Genomic DNA, 27,804 nt, shown 5'->3' on the forward strand with positions numbered 1-27,804 from the left:
TGGCACAGACACCCCCCACACACATGTCTGGTCTGTTACTGACAGGCATACACACACAAACCCACACACTGTAAACAAGCTACTAATACACGGGCATATGGTGAAATCCAAACCATGTGATGATTGTGTTCATTTTAGGGCTACAGAAGACAAAGATGAAGAATGGCATTGGATACAATATGAAACTACTCACAGTATCAAAATGCACTGATAGCCCCCAGAGAAAACTGTAGACTGCTCTGCAACCCTTTACATCTCTGTGCTAATTATAAGCACTGTCACATTAGCACATTGTATGCACTGCTGCACAATCAAGCAAACTCCCACCCCCAACACACATGCACTAACACAAAATTGAATTAGACTGTTTGGATGGCTCACTGATCCTCCAATGAGCTCAAATGAACACCACGACGGCAATAACACAAGACCACAATGCTCAATACAATACTTCATTATAAGTAATTCCGGAACAAAGGCTCTTTTTATGTTAATCTGATGCATAATACAGAGACCGGCATGCAGGGAGCAGAGCAATAAGGTCAGAACATACATAATGATGAAAAGGAACTTGTTACTGCTCATGTGGGCGGCCAGCAGTGGCTGTGCTTGATTTTATTGAAATCCCCTCCAAAAGATGTTTTCTTTCTGCACAGAACCGCAGTGACCCCTCCTCCTCAGGACAAAGGCGATGAGGGGGAGGAAGCGGCGAGGGGGACGTAAATCTTAACTCATAAAAAATGTGAAAGGGCCTTAAATGCACCAGAGCTGTTTGTAGCTGGAGAAGTCATCCGGGTTGTGACCTGATGGCGACTTCAGCTTACATTGTGGTTGAAGCAGAGGGTGTTTCTCGTCCTCTGCACTGTGAGATTTACCGCCAACAATGTAACTCAGCCTCTGGCTTGGTGACAAACAGTGCCTCTGTCTGTTTAAGTACCACGATTGCACCAGATGTTTGAACGTTCATTTTCTTACAGGCAGAAAGGCTTATAAATCCTTCTTAATGTGAGAAACATTTTTAAAATATCTGGACCTACTCATTACAGCAATGTGTCTTGTGCTTTATTGGCTCAGACCGAAGCTGCTGACTATATGAAGCCACGAGTAACTGCTGTATTTGTCCTAATGGATTGTGCCAAGGCCACACTGAACATGGCAGAGCTCCCAGACTTTCCCTTTGTCACCTTCCACTATGTCCATCTGACACGCTTTTGTTTAAACAAAACCTTAACAATGAGCGTCCAAGTCTATAGCAACGTCAGGATTCCCTTCTCTGCGCGAAAGCACTATAGTCACTCCACAGGGTTCTTTGTTCAACTACTAATCAACGTTCGGAATTAATTTGTCTCCAATACTCTGTAGTTGTGAGCATGAATAAGACAAATCTAATTATAAGGTCACTGCTGGAGGATTTACAAACTGCCATAAGTGAGACAGATTGAAAGAGCAGCCAAAATGAAACTGGATTCAACTGTTGCCTTGGTAACCTCAAAGTACTCCCATCAAACAATGATAGACAAGTACCATGAACTAAAAAAAAAAATCAGTGCAGTAAGAAAATAAAGCAGAAAATCCTCTCAAAGGAATACTTCATCCACAAAATAACCCCTGTGTTACCTTGAATTCATCAAGAAAACTTTTCTCATATGTCTTCACAGGGTACAAAGAACTGAACATTTTTTGATGAATTGAAGTGAAAGGGGGCTGCGTTTAACAACTGCAAAACTATATCAAAGCATCTCTTTACAAACTCTCAGATTACTCATGCACAAACACAAGCATTTTCACCAAAACCTTGCTATTCAAATCATCCGCCCGTAGTGCGCATGGGCAAATGTATGCGTTTGAACTCACAGCAAATTTACGTGCATTCTCATTACTTCCCAGACACATGCATTTGGTAAAAATCTATATGTTTGGGAAGTGCTGAGCATATGTAAATGAGACTTGAGCACTTTTTACACAGAGACCCTGCGACTGGGCCTCTTCATTTTGCTGGCTTTTCTTTTTTAAACAACCAAACAATGGCGGCATAATGCCACCCCAGGGTGTAATTTCACATAGCATGCCAGCTACCGGAAGCCCGACAGGCATGACAGGCGTGACATGTAACACAACAGCGTCAGCCTCTAGTGTGACCTATAACATATGCATCGGGCAGCGGTTTCGAAACAATAACCATGACATAACATGCCAAAAGAAATCTTTAACTGTCCCTATTATATGGCGGTTAACCCTGTCCTCTGCTCAAAGGGTAAAGAGCTCCTGGACCTCATTGTCTTCTCAATATGCAGGCATATTTGGTTGCTGTTCTTCTTCTTTTCCTTAGCTGCTAACTGCTGCTAGTGGCCTTTTGAATCTCCCAGTGATGGGTCGCACACATAACACGTCGTCAAAACACCTTGTAGTTACTACCTTCGCTGCCATCTTAAAAGCCAGACACCTCTGTCGCACTCATTCTGCAACTGTACCCTTTATACAGAACAGTGAGGCAGAATAATGGTGTGACCTTCCTGCCTTGAACAGGCAGCATAAAAGGGGCTGTGTGGATTATGCTGCATGAGTTGTGTGAGAGTTTGCAAGTTTGTAAAACGCAGCCCCATTTACTCCAGTTCTTTAATAATTTTCTCAGTTTTTGGATTCTTTGTTCACTGTGAATGCTTGTGAGAAAAACTCTTTATGATCTAATGTAACATGGGGTGAGTAATTGATATAAAAATGATCATTTTGTGGGTGAGGTATTCCTTTTAAGAAGAAACACCCAGGCTCTACCATATGTTAGAAAACTGAGGGTAAATTTATTATGACAGCATATGCGCTGCATGAGTAACATCAGCACAACACAGCCTTGGCTCCATTATAAAGAAAGCCAATATACATGCAGCACTATTCAATCACACACCAGCAAAAGAAAATGGGTGTCAATGGAGCAAAAATGGCACTACAGACCCAGGTACACAACATTCCCAAATATATGAACAAGATGCCAACTGGGCTCACAGCCCCACCACGGGTCATGCCAGTATCCAGTATCATTGTTTCCATTAAACTGCCACCAAGTGACATTATCCAGATGACTGACAGAGCGAGATAAGCCTCCAGTGAAATACGGTCTCTGCTGCCCGAAGCATCCCCAACTGAATAGTCTCCCTTGAGCCTGACTAAACCCTTCATGTTCTATTCACCCCTGGTGGATGGATGCAGACGGCAGGACGAACCCAGGCAGCCTGCTCCTCTTTAACAAGGCCTGAGAGCAGCAGACAAAACACTCTGGTCTAGCCTCTGTGCGAGAGCGGGGAGAGAATAACAAGGTCTTTCAGGGAGGCAGAAAGGCGCATTAATTAGACCGCCAGTCTGCGCTCTTCCTCACCAGCTTAATGACCTCGAGGTCCATAAGGCAGGTGTTTATTTATCGGTGTCTGTGTGTGGATAGTTGTGTTTCTGTCAGCGAAACGGATGGTAAGGAGCTATAAATGCATGCCTTAAAGGTCCAAAATCAGTGTGTCTTCATTATACGTGGGCTTTGCCGGGGTTTTAGCATGAGGGGTGCATGTACCCTCATTTATACAGCAGTCGCCTTATGTCTACCACATACTTGTGTGTGTATGCAGACTGTAGGGATTTGTCTATGCGCACAATAAGCTCCTCCAACTTGGAGAATGTGTTGCAAACTTAATTTTACACCAGGATCAAATCACTGTTCATCATACAATTTTGTTGCACCAAAACTTTCTTTATAAGATCTGGGAGCTACATGGCTAGCTGTCAAATGTTTGTTTCACAGTAGTTCTTTAAATATACAGTATGGCAACCAGGACTTTTACATACAAATGATTGCCTGCCCTGTTACATTCAATCCTTCCCAAGAGGTTCATAGTCACAAAATGCTTAAACCTATTGCCGCCAGGGAAAGCTCTCTCTATTTTGTGTCTGTGACAACTTCTCCCATGCTGATGCACCAAAGTGATGCATTTTACAACATCCAGCCAGAGCTAAACAGGACAGGAAGGGGGAGAGACCATAGCAAAAGAGCAGCAGCTAGGAGTATGGTGGAAGCAAAAATCCTACATAAAACCCAAGAAAAGTTTCTAGAGTGGATGCTGCAGATGAAAAAAGAAACTTTCTTTCCTCTTCCTTCTTTCTTTCCTCTGTTCAGAGGAAGGATAAAGGTCAAAATATTTGCATGGAAGACTTGAAGAAAGTGCTCCTGGGGGTGGGGGAGACACGTTACGCTCACCTGCAAGCATACCTAATAAGCATGCGTCAACAGTGTTTGTGCAATTACTCTCACTGCCAGATGGGGAAGACAAAAGTCCTGCATTCCAGCCTTAAAATCAACATGGATTAAGTCTGGATTTATACACTCTCTAGCATTTAATCTGAATTCACACAGATTCTTTTTAGATGCAGATACTGTGCTATTAAATGTACGCATGCCTTGGACAACAACTGAACTAATTTTAAAGCAACAAATGTACTTTACATATTATACAGAAGGCAAAGGTCTGTGTGCGTTGAATTAAAACGAGCTGAGACCATACCACTGAGAGTTGAGGAGGGCAGACGTAAAGGCATTTCTGAAGAGCAGCGTTTAGGTGTTTTTTTACAATCTTGATGTTGACACTTTAGTGTTTTTTTGGCCCTTGTATAACTATGTAAAGAGTCTGTTTGATTTAAAAGCATAAATAATCTTGTGAGCCCATATACTGCTGCAAGAAAATATGCTTTGCTTTTATGTACCTTGCCGAAGCTTATATTCAACAAACAACTCACTGCCTGACTAAGTGAATTCTCTCTGCTAGGTCCAGAGGAATATAAATTGTGCTTCAGAAAGCAATAACCAGAAATTACCTAATGAAAGCTTGATTAAACTGGTTGTCGAAATGGACCAATGGGAAACAGCCACACAGGTATCTCAGGATGTCTCTGAGTGGACATCCAAGTGAAGTGAAGAGCTGTCCTGTGTAAGCTGGGAAACACTCCAGCCATTGAGCACTCTAAAAAACATTAAGCAAGAAAAGAAAATGAATAAGTTTTAGTTTGCACAATTAAAGGAGAAGAGCTTGTCTGAAAGCTCGACAGCAGAGGGAATTAAACTTCAACCACAAGACCTGACCACAAGTTGTGAGGTCAAGGGACGATAGCGCTCACAAAGACTGCTGCTTTTCTGCAAAATACAATTACTGCTCAGCGTGTTGTCATTGTGCAGGATCACAGCATTACAGTGCTGCTCTTTTGTTCTCATAGCAGACCTAATCTTTTATCAATTAAGAAGACAAGTTGTTCTGGGGAATTTCTGGAAACCTGTTGGCCCCAACCAATCATGTGAATTAAAATAGATGGCGCTTCACACCCAAGCTGCCAAACAGCGAGCAGTAGTGATTGTGCAATAGAGGGAATCACCCGCATGATGAAGAACGGCAGGAAAATGAATCAGGTCACTGAATGACATAGTTTTAGTCCAAACTGCTCCACTTAGAAGATCTCTTGGGGACATGAAACGGAGGAAGCGAGGAAGGGGAAGCAGAGAGTAAGAGGAAGGAGGTTGAAAAGGGGAGAGAATTGAGTGGAGAGAGGGAAAGTGAAAAAGAACAAGCGGTGTATTAGCATTTCTGTAAAACTGCCGTGATTTGAACTCATAGGAGAGCCGAACTTTCAGCCCCAGCTCTGCAATATTAACATCTTGCACTGGGACAGGTCTGCCTCCAAAACATCAGTCACTATTTTTGACATTATAGTGTCACAGTGCCACTTGTGTTTGAGTTGAGCACAGGCTTTCTAAGCAGCTTCTTGTGATGGGGAGGTTTGGGAGTCACAGCACTGAGGTTTGAGTTTGGAGAGACCTCTGGTGTCTAAAGCTGCAGTTGCATCCTAAAATGAGGGCAGTCCTGTTTGTCGCCATGCACGTAAACAAACGGCAGAGTATCCAAGGATACGATGTCCCACCTGAGTTAACCTGAAATAACCACAACTTAATACTCCCGTACTTTTACAAAGATCGTGTTTAAGATACGACACATATCAACAAAATAGCTCAGCGTCTTTCCTGCCTACATTTACTGTACAGTTTCCACTTTCATCACTATCTTATATACCTGTATGACAATTATCTATCCTGTTTGTGTAACAGCACTAATTACATTTAAGCCAAGTCTAAGATTATATGAATTGCAAATAGAACAATCAATTACTTGTATTTAAGCTGCTACTGCCCTCTGTTGGTGAAAGCAACTCAGATCAGAGGGACTTGGGGCAGAATACCTGCTCTTAGAAATTTGGCAAATGTGCTTACAGTTTCATCTCTTTAAAGGGAAACACCACCTAAATTAAGAATTCAAATGTTATTTCCACAGCCTGGTAAAGTTCAATGAATTTTTTTAAACATAAGCTGCTCTCTTTCAATGCCAGAAACCAGACAAGCAAGTCCCAAACTCGTAATGTCAAAGGGTATCAAGTCTGGAGTTACTCTATAGACAAAAATTGGAGTCTGATTTTGTTGATCTACAGAATGTTTGTTTCCTATCTTACACCCAAATGAGCTTCATTCTATTTTAGTGTTCTCAGTCCTATAACAGAAAATGTACACATGTACTCAAAACATTCCCCTGGGTGCTCTCAGTGTCATCTAGAACATCTTTCCCAATTCACTGTCAGTGGAGCAGCTCCAGACTTCAGATCCTATGACATCAAATCTATATTTGAGTTTTAGCATTCTAATTTCTGGATTTGGGAAAGAGATGTTCATGTTTACTTATTTTCTGGACTGTCTTAGACCACAGGAATAACATTTAAAAATTAGTGTACAGGCCCTTTAATGTTCATCTGTACTAATGTTCCACTGTTATCTTGTTACCACTCTGACAGCGTTTGTCCAAGTAAGTTATGCATAAAGCAGTATAGGACTAAGCATGTATGTAGTCCTGAAATAAACATAATTAACACACAAAAAAAAGCATTCAGTGTACTAATTTGTCATTTAACCCTGAAAATAATTATTACATAAAGATAATGTGTAATCCTGATAATACTGGTAACCTTAAATAGTAACATTAAGTATCTATGTGAGACAAATAGACAGCATCATCTTATATGAATTAACAACTTAAAGGTATACTATGCAGGATTGTCGGTTTCTTTTGTAAACATGCTCGCCAGCAAAAGGGAAGGTAAAAGCCAACCCCAGATTCACTCTTACTTGGTGTTAAACCTCACTATATTTGCATTTTTCTGTGCTGTCTCTTGGATGCTGCTTACAGTCTGGCACTTGGTCACTATCTTTTTACAAAGCCCAAACCTCACCTGATCACCGTGGGGGTACACAGCCATGAACGTTCCAAACACAGAAAACGATAAGACAACAAGAAACAACAGGCAGAGGGTCGAGTTTCCGCAGATAAATACACCGCCAGACATTTCTAAAGGGTTATAAGTGTGGATTGAGATGAATTACTTGCTGTAAAAGTCTATATGTTGTTTTTCATATTTGTTATCTTTGATATCCAGTAACTTCATGCAGTCAAAACAACAACTTGGACTGATTAATGAGGGTAACCCCATGTAAATAGGAGCTCACTGATGACAGCACACTAATACACAACAAAAATAATATAGTTTTACAGTACAGGCTACATTAATAACACTTAAACAAAGAATGTTTGCCTGCTTGGCTTCTTACTTTAGTCAGCTACACACTATACGAAAGGAGGAAAAAAATACAGATGGCTTCCTCATTAAAGTATAAAGAGAGCACAAGAGCCATAAAATCCATTTCAATCATTGTTTTAAGTGTACAGTTTTGCCAAAGTCACAGAAGACCAAGTGGAAGAAAGAAAAGTTTGTTCATGAAATAGTCATTCTCATTGTGTGTAAAAGACTAAAGACAGTTTATGGTTTAATTTTAAAACATAATATATGGCTCTGGTTTAGTGGCAGCCTGTTGAAGCAGCTTATGTTACTCATGTACTCTACCTAAGTCTTCATGTATTAAAGGGGAGAGGGTTAAAGTCAGGATTGGGGCTAAATGCAGCATTCTTGAACATTAATGTATCAGTGGCTAATCAGTTATTGTTATCTTGTGGTCAGTAAGTTACATGTGTAACAGTTAGGTTAAAACTTGGAAAGAGAGCATCAGAGCTTTGGTTTTATAACTTTGCATTTTAGTTTAATCATTAATACAACCGTAATAACTGACTGGTTATCTTTCAGTGGAGCACCTCTGTTTAAAAAAAAACACCCTTTCAAATGTTTGACAAAAATGCTGTGTCATCTTGTAGCACGAGAGACAATGACACAACACAATAGCTGTTAGAATCATCTCTGCTGGTTTGACTGACAGCTCACAGGTGCTCTGAAAGACTGCGTCCACTGACGAGCCTGTCATGTGAGAAACAGTTTGACAGCTGACATTGCGGAAATAGTTACCTGCGCTATATAATGAGATGGGGGGGCGAGCGGGTGGGGGTGGGTGTTGGGGGCGGGTAAGACATTCACAAAGAGCGCCTTGGTGTGGGCCAAACTGACGGGCCTCCATTGGCTCAGTTGTGCAGCAGTCAGCACAGCACTTGGCCACTGACACCTGCTCACGCATCCAAGTGTTGTCACAACTGTTGAAGCCCCGTGCGCACACAAACACTACCTCTACAGAGCGCACTCACACCCCAGCTGGCCCCAGGACAAGTGTATTAAAACCACGTGTGTCAATGCCTTGTTCTCACTTTCAGTCATCTTGACATGGCACGCTGTTGGTTTAGAGCAGGTCTAATTAACAAGAAATAAACAGTTTTATCTGAGGCAGCTTAATGGGCAGCTGAACTAAACGATGTCCATCATGGCACTTTGGAAGTGTACACAGGAATACATTTATTATATATGCAAGTAGGGAAGATGCAGCTGATCAAAGAAGATTTTTTTTCTTTTTTCTTTCATTTTCTTATGTTGATAAACTACCACAAACTGTACTTGTATACATGTTTCTGAATTTTTTTGTCTGAGTTCTATTCAAAGCAGTCCGCTAGCGTGGGACCAGTGTTACACCCTGTCACATGCAAATGATGACAGCCCATTTGGTGTATTGCATGCAAAGTATGTTTAAAAACACTTGCTAACTGTAATTACCAGCTGAAGTTGCCGTTCATTGATATTACATTACATTCATTTATGATAAACCAGTAGTTTTTTTGCTTTAACTTATCATTATCAAGGAAATGTTGATACACAATGTATAGAAAAATGACGCCATTGGACTGGTTCCCTATAAGCTTTGCTTTCACTATGCAATTCTGTCTACAAGCGGGTACAATCTGCTGGAAAAATGAAGGCTTGATTTGCAGTGACTATCTCCAGTAGCAAACGGCAAACAGTGGAACAACCAAAGTAACTGTGGAAACTGTGGTAGTTGCTAGGCTCTGAGGGAAGCGGAAAGCAATCCAGTTGTCTTTGCAACAGCGGCGCCAACAATAATACCACCTGGAAATGCTACGAGAAGTTAAAAAGTCATCTGTTTCCTCCTCACTAATACAGTGATTTTGTATCAGAAGGTAGATTCCTTTTTTTAAATTACCGAGTGACATCTGTTAGTCAAGTAAATTAGTAAAGCTGGCAAGTTTACAGCACACAACTAAATTACATAGCAACACAGCAAATGGGCGTGAAGAATCTACATCCTGGAAACCACAACATTGCTCACAATCCCAAACGTCAGCCTAAATATGAGATTTGATGTATGTGTAACTGTAGTTAGAGCGTTTTATTAACTAGCTGAGTGACTGATACTTGTTCTAAATACACAATCAGTTCATCAAAGAGCTATAAACTTTTTACTGTATACAAATGTACTGTATGTGTAGGAGTAAAATACATACAATAACAAATCTGATGAGCAAACATACTTTTGTATCTAGTGTATCTATTCTACAATTCATATTAATGTTGAAGACTTTGGGCTGGTGCCTTTTTTTGTTTCAAAGGTGCTCTTGCCCTAATCTTGGTTTAAGGGTGCAGGATGGTCTCTAGGTTACAAAATGTTTACAATGTAAAATATGCAGACCTACACTGCTTGAAAAAAAGGTTTGTGAGATGTGATTATAAGAGTGTAGAAACCCTGAGGATTCATATCAGAAAAAGAAGAATAATTGAATCTAAAAGCCGTCTCCAGACTTTGTATTCTTGCCACCAGAGTGAATAAAAAGAAGACCTGATTTAATTTCACCTTATCTGACTTTTAAGCCAGGGTAAACAAAGAGACAGCCTTTGAATCAAGGCAACTCAGAAAGAATGCTTTTAGCTGCGTACAGTGTGATCATGGGCTAGATAGTTTTGGACATTTTTTTGACAACTGATCCTGCAGCCCTGATACGGAGCACGTCGAGGCCTTTGGTAGTAAAATGGTGGGTGATGTTACCCAGAATGCTGTGGGGCTAGAGGCAGGAGACTTGAGAGGGGTTTTAGGCAGCTAAAATTACAAACTGGCATCAGATAAATTTAGATTTGCAACACTTAAACACTCCTGACAGGATGGTGTAGCCATCTTCTGTAAATACATGTGTACTATTACCTCCCACTTGACTCTCTCAAACTTGTGATGAATAAACCAGCACTGGGTGAAGCATTACGTAAGCTGAATATAGTTGCAACTCAGACATTGGTATGACTAAATATACAACTGGGAAGCTGGGTTTCAGTGTGTTGGCAGCAGCAGTGGTTGAGTTTGTATTGACCAACTGACTAATTAATTAATCAAGCAATCTTATGAGCTCTGTCCACGCCACAAAGACACCAATCGTCAAATAAATAAATAATAAGAAAATAAAAATGGTGTTATCCTGGCAGGGGCAATTCAAGACCAATCCCTGGGTAACTATTAATTATGTCCAATTATCAGTGGCTTATGAAACAAGAAGGCACTGCAAGTGGCCTAATAAAATGTGCAGGTCATTAAGTTACATCTCATTATGGCGATAATTAGTTTGCAGTAGTGCGTGGAGCAGGGCTCGGGAGGTCCAGTTAGTGTGGAGGACGTCCCTCTGTCGGCGGATAAAGGGAGTGGTCTAACCGCGGAGAGAAGTCTGCTTTCCAGCAACGCTTCCTAAACGGGGCACAAGCGGCCAAAGATAATAACACACCTCACCGGACAATCGGTGACAAAAACAACGGGCCCAATACTCTACAACCCCCATATGACCAAGACCAGCCGAAAGCTGCTCCTGCAACACATGGCCCGAATAGGAGTCGCAAACAATAGGCATGTTCATATTAACACACAGCCATCACTGCTTATTTATACTGTAACCATATAAGCACCGCTGCCTAATTACGCTCCTCCCTCCTTCACTCACTCATCCATTTGCGCCGCACAAATATCTTTATTCACCCACTCACTCCTGCTCTCCGCACCCGCTTTATTCACTCATTCATTCCTTCACCCTGCCATCTATTCACTCCCCCTCCCTCCCTCTTGTGCACTTGTGCTGTGTAGTAGCCTCCAACTCACCCTTTCATACTCCCTCCCTCTTCTGTGCCACATAAAAAAAATCACTCATTCACTCCTCCCTCCCTCTCTCCTCGTTTTCACTCATTCAATCCCTCCTTGCTCACTAACCCACTAACTCACCCACCCTCCCTTAAACACACACGCGCTCGCACCAAAAAACAAAAACACTCAACTCAGTGTGAGGACACAGGTGGAGACAGAGGGGCAGATATTTCCCCTCATTGGATTTAACTTCATTTTGATTATTTACACTATTTATCGTTTAAAATGTTAAAAAAAAAACACAGGTGAGATATAAATAATTTGGCATAATTATTATTATTTGAACAACAGTGGAGACTTCAATGCTCCAAAATGGATAATAAGCTGAACCACTGCACTCCACACTGTAGAGGACCACCTCTCTGCCTGGTGTTGTTTTGCACTATGATGTGAATGAGGACAGAAATTTGGTTATTATCCAAAAATAGTGTCCATTAACTCCAATAAGCATGCCACAAAAAGTCGGGGGGGAAAAGCACTACTCCAGTGGCTGTGACTTTCATATATAGGAATCAAAATGGCGTTGCAGGGAGGGACATGAGACCTGATATTAAAATAAGAAATAATTCAGGAGTATTATAGTAAAGTTTGTTATTTGGGAGGTTTTTGTTGTTGAGGACTGGCACCACAGACCCTCATAAAAAAAAGTGGAGTGCCATATGTCAGACCTGTTATTGACTGTGGTCTGATGCGCCAGTTCCTGAACAAAAGAAAGCCATCACTGCGTCCTATATTGAAGGACTTTGGTTTCGGCTGCAGCCCCCCCTCCCGCAGCTGGACTCACACCTGGTCACACAGCAGCCCTTTACAGCCCTGTCGAAAATATGGTGATCAGTTTTATGATCCGGTATCAGAGTCCCTGATCTTTGGAGGTGTTGGCAACTTTCCTGACAATGGAGCTCGAGTGGCGACTGCCATAGTGACAGTTATAAGCAATTCTGTCCAAAAAGCAGCAAACACAGCAAACCCATCCGCCGCATTCCAACCTATATACACCCATATCATCGTCCCAAGGGTCACCTGCCACTTAGATATTGTGACATTTAATTTATAGGAGGTTTAACAGCAAATAATCTCGACCACGTCACTCAAAGTCAATGGCCGGACTGTGTTAGTTGGGAAAATGTATCGATGTATTAAAAGCAAAAACGGAAACGGAATCCCGTTGAACCGCGTGCATCCGTTTGAGCATAGATATAATTTCAATATGCATTGGATGATTTTGCCCCAGGTTCCGTCTGTTTGGGTCAATTTAACGCGAATTGTGCAAAATTGTTCACAGCCCCCGTTACTTCCAGCGGGTTTTCCTGGAATAAAAGTTGTTCGCCGGCGCGGATGAAGAGAAAAAAGTGTGTCCCCGTAAAGCCCAATGTCCCTGCTATCAGCCCATGGCGTTTTGTGGATCAGTACTCCGCCGTGGTTTTTATATTTGTCGGAAGTTGGAGGATGAAGAAACACAAACGGGACGGCGCCAGTTCCATGGAGTCCGCTAGATCAGCTGCTGGCAGTTGGTGTTCTCAATCACGTCCGCAGAAAGGCTTCATAGGCTCACCGAGGCGCCTGTGGAATAAGACACTTAAGTGAGCCGGTGTACTGACGCGTCACTTTGTGTGGACAATTACATTATCTGTTTTTTACTGTGAAAACAGTTTAATTGGCTGCCTTCTCGGACTTTGTGGGGAAACGCTTTATTCCTGGCTGTGCATTTATTTTGCTGTTTCTGACGCTCCGGTGTACCAGCTGAGCCGGGTGAAATTACACCCCCTGGACTTTTTTTTGTTACCAAACTCCAAAGAAAAGTCACCATGGCAGAGACGTCGGCAGCTCCAGCCAAAGCCAAAAAGACAGCCAAGCCCAAGAAGCCTGCTTCTCATCCCAAATACTCGGAGATGATTAAAGCGGCCATCGTTCACGACGCGAGCCGGGGTGGAGCGTCCCGGCAGTCCATCCAGAAGTACGTGAGGAAGAACTACAAGGTGGGCGACAACGCCGATGTGCAGATTAAAATGGCCCTGAAGAGGCTGGTGGCATCTGGAATCCTGCGCCACACCAAAGGCATCGGCGCGTCCGGATCCTTCAGGTTGACCAAACCAGAGGACTCCAAGAAGTCAACCAAGGCAGCGGCACCTGCCAAACCAAAGAAGGCAGCCAAGCCAGCCAAACCTAAGAAGGCTGCAAAGCCCAAGAAGGTGGCCAAGACGCCGGAAAAACCCAAGAAGGCAGCTGCAAAGAAAGTGAAAAAGGTCACGAAAAAGCCGACACCTGTGAAACCCAAAAAGGCAGCAGCGAAGAAAGCTAAGCCAGCAGCCAAGCCCAAGGCAAAACCAGCAAAGAGGGCAGCCAAGCCCAAGCCAAAGCCATCCAAAAAGGCAACCAAAGGAAAAAAGAAGTAAAGGGACAATATCAGAGACAAAGTCACTGTAAATACTTAAGGAAATGTTTTCGTATATGTATTATTTTTGTAAGGTCTCATGCAAACTTAAGCTGTTTTTACCAGTAGTTTCCTCTCCATTGCACTATAGCCTATAGATGCTGTAGAAATAATTGTGAGCATTTTTATTTGGCGTTAATAATACTGTTAATTTCTGTCACATCCTTTGATAGGCTAGACCTGGGTCTTGCTTTAAAAGGGACAAACATGTATATACAGTTGAACTTATGAGTAGCTGTTAGTGCACGGGGTCATACTGAAAATACAAATGTGACAATGGTGAGCATTGTTGAGCCTTTACAATGTACAGACCAGAGGCAGTGGACGTCAGCAAGATTTTCCTAAAGGCTCCATAGTTGTCATTCAAGCTCCATTCTGTATATTTACTCATGTTCAGACGACTCTTAACATACAAACATCACACTGTGTCCAGTCACTTTTGAAGACTGTTTATACTGCAATTCAATAAACCTTTGTCATCTTCTACAAAAATGTGTTGTCAACTTATTGCGCGCATTTTACGCGTGCGTAAAAATGGTTGGTAAAGTGGACGGAGGCATTTCTGTGCATATTAAAGATTAATAGGCGTAACGTAATCTACCGAAGAGCCCAATAATATTGTCTCCAACATTTTAATACACCATATTTTTTATCTCAGACATGTTAACCAAGTTAACCCGCGGCATTAAATTACAGCTATTGTGCGCCAAGGTGCTGCAGACAAAGCGCACTTATGGAGGCTCCGATGAGGGATGATACTCTATTGCAGGAGGGTTGATACACTAGTGGACATGGACATAATGACATTTAGGTAGACTGCAAGTTATAACGTGATAAATTAGACTAAGTGTTAAATATCATGGTATATAAATGAGTAGAATCGTGCTCTCTGATAACATTACTGCTTTACCAACTGGTCATGGACACTTATTTGTATAAAGTAAAAGCCCTGTGTACCATGGTGATGCTGTTGGTAAACAAAAGTGCGCTGAAATAAAGTCCCTTAAGGGAATAGTGGCGTTAAATAAGGCAAAAACATTAATTTGCGGGGAAAATTAACTAAGTTCTCCATAAAACTACTCAAAACATCTCAGTGTGTGTTCAAAACTTCCATAAACACAGGACATAAAGCTTCAGTTACACCAGTTATTTTTTTGGTTGTTCCAGCACGAGACTACACTCAAAATCCCGACATCCTCCTTCCTGAGTGGGTGCAGAGCACCGAGGAGGTGGCTTTGAAGGCACACCCAGCGCTCACTACTCTCTCACCTGACGTGCAACACTGCCATCTTGTGGTGTCTCGCAAGAACAGGCGACTCCTCTTCGCTGCAGTTGGGACTGTGGGACGCCACCAGCAGACAGACTGGAGTCAAACTGATGAAAGTCAAGATTGCACACACAGATTACCCTCTGTACTGTGTTACTCATTATCAGCTTTAAAGACAGGTGTAAGATCATCAAACCAACCTTGTGAAACAGCTTCAGGCTGAATGATCAGAGCAGAGTGTCCACACTCGCAAAGGCATGCTGTTCCTGTATTTTGACATGCTATGTGGAAAAGGGTAGTAATTGGTGTTGCTTTAACAGAGTTACCAAACATGAACAGCAGAACAGCACCCTTAAAATCCATTACTATTAGCAACCAATGTGTGATTAAGATGATATGGTATCTGGAACATGAATGATACTCCTAGAATACAGCAACACTTTTAAAGAGCAATGTGTCACACACACATTCAAAGTGTCACAGAGATTAAAAAGTGTGTCAGGTGTCTTAAGTCTGATATTTGTGTATTAATGCTGAAAATAAAAACTAAACATAATTCAAAATGCATCATTTAAATCAATCAGCCATAAGAAGATACTACAAATCAAGAAGGTGAATATGAGGGGCACCAACTGTCAAACATATTAAAATAAAGCACATCATTCATTTTCAATCCCAACGTCCATAAAGTCTCGGGCAAAATGTCCCCACCCAGTCTAGTCTGGTCTTTTATTAAGCATCTAAATCAGTTCAATTTCAGTAAGAAAAACAGCCATCTTTTAAAAGTCACAGAAATGTATTCTGTAGAAACAGCAGGTCCCGAGCTAAATCAAGCAACAAAACATACATAACATGACTGACTCATGTTGGGGAAACAATTCAATGGCGGATTATGTAAGAAGGTCAAAGTGTACGCACAGTGTCAGGTGTATCTAAATAGAATCACAGACCTATTGCAGTCTCAATCAAAAATCAATGAATCTCATTTCAGTGTGAACAGAAGGAAGCTGATTGTGAGCAGAGATTAATTTGACCCGATTGTTCTTTTAACATTTTGTCATTCTCAAGGATCGTCTCCTTCTATGGGAGAAAATATTTTGACTTACTGCAGATGCATAAACAATCCATCGTTTTTCTTCATGCACACCCCTCCCTGCCACAGCAGATCAGTGTCAGCAGAGACCTCACTGCTAAAAACATTAAAATAATTAATTCTCAGGCAAGATAATATGCCTGAGGGGCAGATAACATGCTATGACTACTTGTTGCTCCTGGAGTTATTTGGCAAATCAGATATGAACATTGAGTATCTGTGGTGGCATGGTCAGAAGACAGAGCGTAGTTCATTGGGGAGTTCCAGCAAAAGATTCAGTGGCAGCTAATGCTCCACGTGCTGCCCTTTGGTTCTTCAGACTAGTCAATTTGGCATTTTTCTACATTATGCTTAGGAAACACTGCATATGCTGTATATAAAAACGCTTCCCTCTCACCATTAACACTTCACAGATCATTTAGGGGAAAGCAATAGATTTGACGCATCATTTCCTCCCCTTTGATAAAGCACCTGTTTGGATGTGAACAGTTCTTCGTGTATCAATGCACTGAGCACTGACAGGCTAACTCCTACTTAACCTGGCTGGACAATGTAAGGCAGAAAAAGCTGGGCACAGCAGCGTGGGGAAAAGTATGATCACTTGCTTTTGGGCTGCTGCGATCAACTGACTCAGAGGGTGGGACAAAGTGAAGAAGGGCAGAGATATGAAGAGTTTTCTGGAAGCCTTTGGGGTGAAACGTAAAATGATGCGGTGGCTCTGAATCTGGTCGCTGAGGTTTGGTCTTGATGGATGGATCAATGGAGCGTCAGGATAAAATAAAAACAACAAAAACTGGTTGTTGATCATTTCAGTCTGGCGACGGCTCTGTAGATGGCAAAGCCCAGAACTGCGACCACGGCTGAGCCCAACGCCACTCTCAGCCAGAATGATGTGTTGCTCATGTCTGAACCATTCAGGTGTCTGCAGGTTGGAGGAAAAAATCATTAAGGGTCAGTCACACAAAGCAACACACAACTTCTACCTACCTATCACCTTTTAATCACTCAGCATGTAAGACAATATTGTCCTCTTACTGATCTTTATATTTTCCAGGTTTTCAACGTCGTCTAATTTTACTTAAGAGCATAACTTTGCTGAACTTAAACGTACGGGTATACTGCTGCCCAGGCAAGCCTCGAGTAGATGTTCTTGCTGGTGGAGTCGAGGAACACGCTGGAGAAGGGCAGCGGCGGAGGCAGTTGGTGTTTGTAACAGAACTCTGCTGGAGTCATCCCGTGGAACTGCTTGACCTCAGGAAGGTCCACCTTGGAGGCAACCAGCACACATGGGATTTTGCTCTCCATGTAGTGTTGCTGAGTAAGAAATGGGATAAAGAGTGAAAACTAGCTGAGACAGAAGAGAGTCTACCTTGTTTTCAAGTCGGCCACAATGAAATTCCCTAATTGTAACACGTAATAAATGTAAACGAAACGAAGAGAAGTCTGAGTCACTTTTATCATGACTTGTACAGGGACATTGCTCTGTCAAAGTTTCTAAGGTAAAATGTTTTTTTTCTGTCTGTGTCAACTGTCTGACAGTAAGCAAGTACAAACAGTACCTGTTTACATGGAGCCTTTTATTCAGCTAATAATCAGAGTACCAGACCAAGACAATTTCCAGTTGTAGACACATTAATCTGATTAAATACTCCATATTGGATGAGCTGGTTTAATTCCCTTTTAATTCTTACACAATTTGGCGAGAAAACAACCCAGATTACTTTGTATATTCCAGAGGATCTTTAGTACAAGTCATTTGAAAATCCCCAACATTGTCTCTCTTCCACAAGTTAATCTTTATCAGTACTCTCAACCACTTGTCAGCTTTATCCAGGTTTTGTATCTTCCAGAGGGGAAAGATCTTTGGTTAAGTGGTGTCTACTAGTTTTCAGGAGATTCTGAATCAAAGCAGGCCTGCTTTTTTCCAGTTTAATAACAGCAGGGTAATATTTACAGATCAAACTGTTGCTTCACTCGAACAGATCAATAAACTAACAGTGAAGCTTGACGCATATCTGTGTCTCTCTCATCTGCCCATAACGAACTGCTGTGCTCAGTGTATTGCACGTTAGAGCCCTTCTTGCTAAAGAACATGTAAACAGAATACCTTTCTCACCATACAAGGCTGATGACACACAAACACCAGCATGATCTCTGAATGGCACGAATCCAAAATGAGAATAAATGAATCTATTAATGCTCCTGTAAGGTTTGCCGTCACTGACCTTGTATATACTGGCACAATAGTCGAAGGAATGAGGGTCACTGGCGTCATACATGAGACAAGCAACATCGCAGGAAGCGTCTGATGCCTTCAGGAACTCCACTTCCACATCCACCTCATTGAGCTGCACGGAGAGGAGAAGAGAGTGGTGCTCAGGCTTCAGTCAGGGTCAGAGGTTAGGGGTCAGCATTAAGATCAGGATGGGAGCCACTTACGATAAGGTACTTCTCCTGGTTGCTCACTTGGACAGTGTTTATGGCATAGGGGGAGAAGGCACTGTTGGAATTTCCCTTTTTCTGTAGAAGACAATAGTTTAACAGTCACTACTTAGCAATATCTATGTTGATGAAAGCAGACTAGGATAAGTTTATTTGAATATTCTTCACTCCAGACTAGCAGACAGTGCCATACCACAACGTTGCGGCCCACAAAGGCCTGGAGAAAGGCTGTCTTGCCGGTCCCCCGAGGTCCAATCACTTTGCAGAGAAACACTGACCGCTGTGTCTGGCGTTTTTCCAGGTCCACCTCTTTCTCCTGTGTTACTGCACATATAAACATAACTTGTGAGCTTTTTATTTTCATGCAATATCATTAATAGCCTTGAGGTGGGAGGCTAACGTCAGCAGAGCAGAGGATGTAATTCCTGCACCAGCTGAGAGATCAACCTGCCAAACAAGCTTATGTTTCAGTTCCTCTACACTGCAACAAATGAGTCTGTCCTCTCCTGTTTGATCACTGTTTGGTTTGTTTTGGCCAACATACAGGGCATAGAAGCTACAGTCCAGTCCACAGAAAACATCACTTGTGCTAATCTGTTCATCCTAGAGGATCTGTAGTTGCTTGTGTTGTTAAAATGATGGAGATGGCAGAAAATAACGTGTAAATAAGACCCAGGTTGTAAAAAAAAAAGTGATTTCCCTCTTCTCTTAAGTCAATTTAGTTTGTAAGATAACTACAATCTCTGGGTTTACAATATATTACAGCAATAAAGAGATTTTACATGAAGGCCTCTTAACTGCATTGCATTTATTTCACACTAAGGTTAAATTAGTCTGCATTGATTGACTTCAAAGTTAGATAAAGTGACCTCTGGTGGCAGTTCTGGGGACTTCAACAAGGCATAACAACTAGGTTTAAATTATACTGCAGGTGCGCATTACAGCTGTATAAGTGCAGGGTATGTCAATCCAGTCTGTGTTAGGAAACACATCATCGTGGATTTAAATCCAGAGGAAACAAGACTAATAGTCACAAGACATGTATCTTACAAGAAAATGGAACAAGTGAAAATTTGACAAAAAGGAGCAACAAATTCTTTGATCCCAATACCTAATGTGACGAAAACTGTTTAATTTAGCCGTAGAGTAGTGCCACAGGAAAGTAAAATCAAGATGGTTTATTGCCTCTACAGTAACCATTTTAGGATATCTGAGACTCAGCTTATCTGTCACCACTCTACACTGTCAGACTTGACTCAACTATTCATCAGTCTAAACTGTACTTTGTCAACCCCAGCTGTTGTGGCACTGGATGAAAAAAAAGTTTTACGATTGGTCCTCTAGAGGTAAAGAACGTCTAACAAATGCTGTGGCAATCCATCCAACAGTTGTTGAGATATTTCACTCAGGAGCAGCGTATTTAATAACCCAACTGACAGGCCATTAGAGCAACCAATCGACGTTGCTTTTATTAGAGCAATCCTGCTACTGTGGCTAAAAATAAATGTACAATAACAACCGACATCAATACCCATTAATGAAAGGTTAATTCAGCATCATAAAGCACATTAACGAAGAACATGCTACAACCCCTCCCCTTGTTAAAAGATCTGTGTTAATCTTGGTGTCTTTCTGACCTCTTTGACATCTACAGCAGGGTCACCTTAAGGTGCTCACCTCTGAGACGGAGACAGAATGTGTGTGATTAGCAGCAGTGAGACGCATTACGTCACTTTCCTATCTTGTCCAAGCTTACCTAACAAACCAGCCGTAGACTGCCACTAATTCAGACACAATATGTCAGCACAGAGACAGTAACTAGTATTCTTTTAGTTCATGCTCACAAGGAACAAAAGAATAAAATGTATCTGTGAGTATTTGACATGGTTTCCATACTCATTTTCCGTAGTATTGATACTTTACTATCAGCTGCGCTTTCTTGCTCTCTTTTCTTCAGCAGCTACTTATTACACACACTGCTGCAGTGCCTCCATAGCTCCGCCTCATCTCACTACCTCACAGTGCTGTCTCTTCATCATTCCCTCTGGTTGCATGCAGGCTTTTGGAGCACGTTTTTGTCTTCTACTGCACTTTATTGCCTTTTGAATGATTAACAATCTCCCAGGCTTTTAAACACCTTTTCTAATGCAAGAAGAAAATCATTTTCATTAATGTAAAAGAGCTGTAATTGCGGTTAATGTTTACTACAGTCACACTACTATTCTCTGCTACTTAATCAAGAAAATAAATGTTGGTGTTGTCATGTTATAGCCTTGATACACTTATCTTTCTATTTTTATGCCTTCAATGTCAATTTAGCCCCCTTGGACTAAAAAATTGTATCGAATATTGATATTTTTCAAGGCACTGGATCAAAGTTATACAAAGTTATATAGCAAACACATCCAGATGATAAAAAAAGTAGGTGCTGGACAAGAGACAAAAAGACTAAGTCTGCACACTTCACTGTGTTCCCATAAACTGAAATTAAATTACCACCATCATCAGATCAAATTGTTTTGAAGTTAGAAATTCCAGAGTCGTGACAACACTAGTGTGGAGAGCGCACTACATTTCAAACCATTCATGCATAAATGTGTGCATACATGCAACTCCCAGTTCAAACTGATCTATTCTTTCACATCTCAAGGACAAATGTACAAGTGTGTGAATCTATGAGGTGACAGTGGACAGGATTAAGACAAGTAATCCTCCCACAGAACAGTGCTTACTACGAGAATGGGATTTAAGTTTTCAAAGAGGATGTACCACGACCCCCGTGTTCCATGGAGACATGGTCTCAGTCTTTTTAATTGACATGCTGATTGTTGGGATTGCCTACAACTAACAGAGTCAATCCCACAACGACACACACCAACACACACCTGTGATTGCGGCAGTCTGTGAGTCCTGTTCAGTGAGGATAGGATAGCCTAGGTATCCTAGGTGCTCCAGGCAACGGTGGATGTCAAAGTATGCAGAAAGCCTGCGCGTAAAGGGATTAACATACATGTGAACTCTGGGGAGCATTAATTGCGTGTATGTGCACAAAAGTGTAAACCCAGTGCATGCAGTCATGTAAAATCATTAATCAGGTGAGATACTTACGTCCACTGACAAAGGTAGCCTTTGTTAGAGATGTAGCCCTCATCTGTAGTTGGGACAGTCATGTAGACCTCTGCACCCCACGGCATGTAAGGACACACGCAGAACAGGTTTCTAAGCTCTGCCGGCGACAGGGCAGAGTCTTTGTCCTAACAGGGAAAACATGTCACTCACTCAAAACAAGGAAACCCTCCACTATTTAAAGGTATACAATGCAGGATTGTCAGTTACCATTTGTAAACAAGCTTGCCAGCAAAAGTGAAAGTAAAAGCCAACCCCAGATTCACTCTCGTTTGGTGTTTCACCTCACTATATTTGCATTTTTTCAGTGCTGTGTCTCTTGGATGCCTGCTGTTTATGGACTGGCTACCTTTTGATAAAGTGTTGATCTCACCTGAGCGTTGTGTGAGCACACGCTCATAAATATGCAATGTAGAAAACTAAGAGCTACAGCTGTATGTTTACAGCAACTGAAAAATACTTTGCCTTAATATATTTGATACATAATCATCATTTCAATTGCAGCGTGAATTGCTACTCACTTCATCGTACTTGTCGAACAGCCGCTGGAGGAACTGGTGACCTACATGATTGAGCTCTGTGGTGCAGCCGATGGGAACTCGTAGTCTGGCAACAGAAAAACAACAATTAGGGTCTTCTCACACCTGAATGTCCAAACCGTCCAAAAAATGTTTCTAGGCTAGAAACAAACCAGACCAATGGTTCAATTTGAACCAAGATTCAGCTGTTTGGTCTGGACTGTGGTCTGTGGGAGGTTTCACAGCCGTAAATTTCTTTCAGCTCAAACTGAAAGGTCAGAAAGTCCAGACCAATTGAGACAAATGTGAAAGGGCCCTTGGTTAGACACCTGGGCATTCCTGACTTGTGTGTACAAACATAACAAAGCCAAATGGACACACAAGAGGAATACAGAAAGTCTGAGATAGATGACTTAAAGAAAAGCATCTTTACTTTTCAACACTATTGCAATATAACCTGTTGTTGTACTATAGTTATCAGCATCTAAGTTAACAGATACAATCCAATAATGTCACTATACATACTCAGGATAAAGGTAATCATCAGTCAGCTCAAGGTTGTCGTCATAGCCGAACTTCCTGAGGATAGTCCACGTGGTTTCATGTCGGCCCCTCTGGATAAATAATGTATTAAGGAACAAGAAACCTGAAAGGAGGAGACACAATACGTGGCCATTAGCTGAGCGTGGCCTCGCAGCAACACTGTTTAAAGTTGCATGTTCTCATTCATGACTGTTTTTTACCATTTAGGGTCAGGCCGTTGTCTTGCACCCCATCGCTGGTGTTCTTCCAAACTACTGTCTTCACATCGTCTAAGGCTTGAGGTGCCAGAGGATTCCCAAAACAAGATTTCTGCACATAAAGATAAATGGATTTTGAGCAAAACAAAGAGCTTTGTTTCATGAGAGGACATAATGTTAAGTGATTTTAACTGGCACCTGAAAGCAGTTGAGTTCAGCGTCGCTGAGGATACGGTCATTGTCCTGGTCGGAAATGTAGAATATTCTGCTAAGGGCTCTGACACACAGTGGTTTTAGCTGGGGGAAAATATTGGAGGACAAAAAGCATATCATTAGTCAACAAATCATTTGCATGCACATATTTAAAAAAAGTAAACTGGGAGAGAGAGACATGCTGACTCCACAGTTGGCATCACATTTCCAAAAATGGCTGACCTGTTTGTCCTCAGGGTCATAAAGAGGGGCAGTGGGGTGAAGAACTGCCTTCTGTGCATAGTAGAACAGCTCTGAAATGTTTTTCAAGTTCTTTGCAGAACACTTGAAAGAGACATATAGAAGAAAGAATATTTCAGATTACAGTTATGCAGCTATCTGAAATCCAGATAAAGTGTGCTTGTGTAAACATTTGTGTGAAACCCAGCAACCGTGTGTGTGTGTATCTCAATGCTAAAGACTACAGGTGTGTACAGATTGTAGTGATAAGGAGACTGGGTACGTCTGTAGGAATGTTCAGCCTCACCTCAACACACGTCTCAATCTCAGAGAACTGGTTCATGATGGGAAGAATGGTTTCCATTGAGCTCCCACAGCGCAGGTCAGACTTGTTTCCCACGAGGATGATGGGAACTCTGATATAAATATGGAGACAACAGAGCTCTCAGTACACCATCATGGTTTATTTTGTGAATATAGGTCATCTCTCAATTCAAGATAAAATATAAATCTGCTGACATTCAAATACTGCATGCGCTCACACTACTGACATCTCTGGCATTTTGCTGATGCTCTCAGGTTTTACTGTGGGTAACTTAGTGAAACAATACAACAGGCTCAAATTCCTAGATCACCTTGTTTGCCAACATTACATGCAAAGGAGTGAAAAGTTCAAGGACACAGAAGCGCCTGCCTAGGTAACACACACTCATCAACACCAACAACACCAATACATACTTGTTCCCTTTCTCTGCATCCCCATTAACTAAAGGTATCCATTTAGTTTTGATCTGGAAAAACAAGAGGCACACCAAAGTGTCATTTTTATCTCAAATGCTATATTCAAATGAGATATACAGTATGTGGACTGCTTGTACAGTATTAGACAATGAGACATATACCTTGTCTATCGTGTCTTCGTTGGTGACATCATACACTACACACACCACATTAGCCTGTGTGGGTTGGAGAAAGAACAGGTATGAGGGACGTTATGCCAGAAACAGATTCCACAGAAATCAATCAACCTTCTATACCTTTTCATTAAAATCCTACAGAAATTATATTAATCTCATGATACTATACAAAAAGCAGAACATGACAGAAGGACAAAAGACTGGTAGAATGAGTGAGTATGACTTATTAGATGAAAAAACATTAGCTGCCTGCATACAATGAAACAAGGTTAGGCATAGGATGTCAAAATCGCTGGCCTGAATGCCGTAAATGCCTCTGGGAATATGACTATGGTCTTAACAAACTTGTGACAAATCTCAGACACAATTATATTCATGTATATGGCTCAAAGTTGTTGCTCTTAATCAGAGGTGGCACAGCATTTTTTAAGATTCTTCCAGTCCAATGCAACCCTTCAGCAAATCTTGTTTTCATTTATTAAAAAGGATAATGTTAAGTGTGTAGATTAGCACTGTATGATGGACTTACCTTGATGATCTCATTTTTAAGGACTTCATCGCTCTGCTCTTTTTCTGTTGAGGACATACATACACAAACATCAAAGTCATAATATTTAGACCATCATACTTCAACAAACTGGTTGTGCTATGTGTTAGCCTTCACGTCACATTACCTGAGTAGTCCACTATGTGTGTGGGCACCTTCTCTGGAGTCACGTCAGCAGGGATGGTGATCTCTTCAGCTCTGGGGGGAACCTGTCAGAGATTGAAGATTACAGATGAACTGTCAACCATCACTTCACATTCACATTCAGGCTACAGCCTCCCATAACACAAGCACACATACTATTTCGCATTAAATAATGGACGTTGTTAAGCCATAAAATGAAATGCTAGCTGATTTTCACTATTAGAAGGAAAATGAATCATGAGTAGATGACAGTGTATTAATCAACAATACCATATGTATGTGAACAGAAAATTTCTCCGGGGCATTTTGTGTTTTTAGATATTTTTGTGCACTTATTTTGTTCTGTGCAGCACTTTGGTAATCCCTGTGATTTGTAAAATGTGCTATATAAATAAAGTGGATTGGATTGGATACATAGAAACACAATACTGGCCACAAAGCACAAAGCTGAGCAGGCTGATTTCATCATGTCAAACAAAGCCCAAATATGTGGCAAAACCCTACACTGAATTTAACCTTTAGTATTGGAGTCATTTGATTATCCTAAGAAACATTATTTTGTAATGTAGTATAGTTGTCTATCTTGTCCTGTAAAAAGTTGTTTGTGCAAAAGGAATATAAGGAGTTGTACATGATGCCAAGTATGCTGCAAAGGAAAATGCAGCTCTTATTACCATGCACCCAGCAACAATGTGCTTTCTTTCCTGTAACAAAAATGAACCAGTTAAACGTGTACTAACAACAGTGCAGGAACTGTGGCCATTACAGAGGCAGGTGGTCAGCCACATCAAATCCCCCCAGCTTTCATGTGTGTAGATTGACCCAGCTTAAAGGACGTTTAAGTAAAAACTCAGCAGTGGTGATTAGCTGTAACTTTAAGACATGTACCTCTTCTGGGAACTCCTCTCCAACCAAAGACATGATGAGGGATGTCTTCCCCACCTTGGCTGTTGGAGGAGAGACAACATGAATGAACAATTTGAATTTTGACTAACTAATAAACAACATTATGAGAAGAGCTTACAGAGAACGACTCAATAATAGAATTGGACTTGTATGCTGAAGTGATAGCACTTACAGTAAACGTGCATGTGCCTGCAAATCAGCTGACTAGGCCTAACTGTTATTCTTTGAGTTATCATTTACATAATTACGCTGACATGGACTGAAGTGCTGCTTGTTTAGGTGGCATGAAACGGACTATTTAACTGCAAACTGTCACACTGAACCGTTAACCTCAAGATATTGTGCTGTGTGTCATTTTCAATAAAGCATAGTCAGAATTTTAGATAAACTAAGTAACTTAAACTAACGCTATTAGGATCACTGTTCAACCGTTATCGTTAAATTAGTTTATAACGTGAAAGCAGCTACCGTTAGATTAACAGTTAGCTGGCTAGCTAACACATCAATGCTCTATAGCTGAATAACGGAAAACTTTTTATATATCAGAATTAAATGAATATTTAGCTTTCAGCCGATGAATAAACAAAACATGCTTGCTAACTTTTGTATGGCAGCCAAGTTAGCGTTAACTACAAGTTAGCTAACCGTTCCCAACTTAAAAGTTACTCTAAGCTAAGTTAGCATAACGGTTAGCGGAAATTATCTTTTGGAAAGCAGCCAATTCATGAAGAACATATAATTTTAACTGAAATTATACAATTAGCGCAGACATAAATTCCCTTTTTTAAGACAGTTATCGCCACCATACCACCAGGAGTGACCGAGGTAAACTCAGCTACATCTTCGTGTAGCTCCAACAGCTAATGTTTGCTAGCCTTTTAGCTTGTGGTCAGCTGTCAGTGCGAATGACTTACGCTCCCCCAGCAAGAGTATCCTCACGTCTTGTTTCATGTTTGCTCTCTGTTTGACGGACAGTCCGGCTCGCTGCGGTGCTACAGTGACATTTATCTTTCATTTGAATGTCAAATTTCTTATTAAAATAAAGCGTGTGCCTCTCCACAGCGATATGCACCCAAGGTGAAAACATATGATTCCGGTTCACAGAGGAGACCGGGAAAACACGCCCCCTGCTGGCCGAACTGGCACACTGCAGCCCACGTTTACTTCACGTTGTACTCAATGAGATGCTAATGACTTGTCTATAAAACATTCAACACATGGTTAATCCTTTACTGTAATAATAGTTATTAATATAAAATAGACCAAGGAATAGGGTTTAATCTAATCCAATCAATTAAGATTATTCGTATCCATATATCTATTATAATTGCAGCTCTTTTGAAAAGACAGAGACAAGATATATCACTCACTTCCAAGTCTAATACCTCAGTAAACCCATTTCTCCTTAAAAACAGTGAGATGACCATTCTTACTGAGTAAAACAATCCCTTATAACAACAGTAGTATCATGTACATGTAATATGCTGTTCCATAATTAAAATGATGGTCCTTTGCCTGAGATTTTAATATATAGTCATATACAGGGTCCCTACACACAACCTAGATTTAAGAATTCTTAAGACTTCTTTTAATGCTACCTGGAGTGAAATTTAAGACCAATATTACAATAATTAAAATTTAAATTAATACCTTAGTTAATTAATTCAATGCCCCTCTTTGGGAACCCTGCTATAAAGGTCTGGACTAGTTT

General features: G+C 41.2%; 3 protein-coding genes across 3 annotated transcripts in view; 1 reads left to right on the forward strand and 2 right to left on the reverse strand.

Moving 5' to 3' along the window:
* Positions 1–15,560, reverse strand: part of rhbdl1 (rhomboid, veinlet-like 1 (Drosophila)) — a 63,877-nt gene extending 48,317 nt beyond the window's left edge. The window contains exons 1-2 of the mRNA XM_078163441.1: positions 15,429–15,560; positions 15,231–15,335 (exon numbers count right to left, since the gene is read on the reverse strand). The gene's annotated coding sequence lies outside the window, so the exon portion shown is untranslated. The remainder of the gene's footprint in view (positions 1–15,230; positions 15,336–15,428) is intronic.
* h1-0 (H1.0 linker histone) lies at positions 13,106–14,453 on the forward strand. Its single transcript, XM_033610723.2, has one exon. It carries the CDS (start codon positions 13,336–13,338, stop codon positions 13,921–13,923), a length of 588 nt encoding a protein of 195 aa, XP_033466614.1. The 5' UTR covers positions 13,106–13,335; the 3' UTR covers positions 13,924–14,453.
* A 387-nt stretch (positions 15,561–15,947) lies between the features above and the next one.
* On the reverse strand, positions 15,948–27,187 carry rhot2 (ras homolog family member T2). The gene is made up of 19 exons (XM_033612186.2): positions 27,008–27,187; positions 26,076–26,134; positions 25,171–25,252; positions 25,026–25,069; positions 24,482–24,535; positions 24,318–24,370; positions 23,887–23,995; positions 23,583–23,684; positions 23,346–23,444; positions 23,151–23,259; positions 22,933–23,053; positions 22,411–22,495; positions 21,872–22,017; positions 21,649–21,749; positions 18,957–19,087; positions 18,761–18,841; positions 18,547–18,669; positions 17,433–17,635; positions 15,948–17,243 (listed from the first exon to the last, which is right to left on the reverse strand). The coding sequence occupies exons 1-19, from the start codon at positions 27,042–27,044 to the stop codon at positions 17,126–17,128; spliced, it is 1,857 nt and encodes a 618-aa protein (XP_033468077.1). The 5' UTR covers positions 27,045–27,187; the 3' UTR covers positions 15,948–17,125.
* Positions 27,188–27,804: the final 617 nt, after the last annotated feature.

The sequence above is a fragment of the Epinephelus lanceolatus genome, chromosome 21 (assembly GCF_041903045.1).
Source record: "Epinephelus lanceolatus isolate andai-2023 chromosome 21, ASM4190304v1, whole genome shotgun sequence".
In the NCBI taxonomy this organism is placed as follows: Eukaryota; Metazoa; Chordata; class Actinopteri; order Perciformes; family Serranidae; genus Epinephelus; species Epinephelus lanceolatus.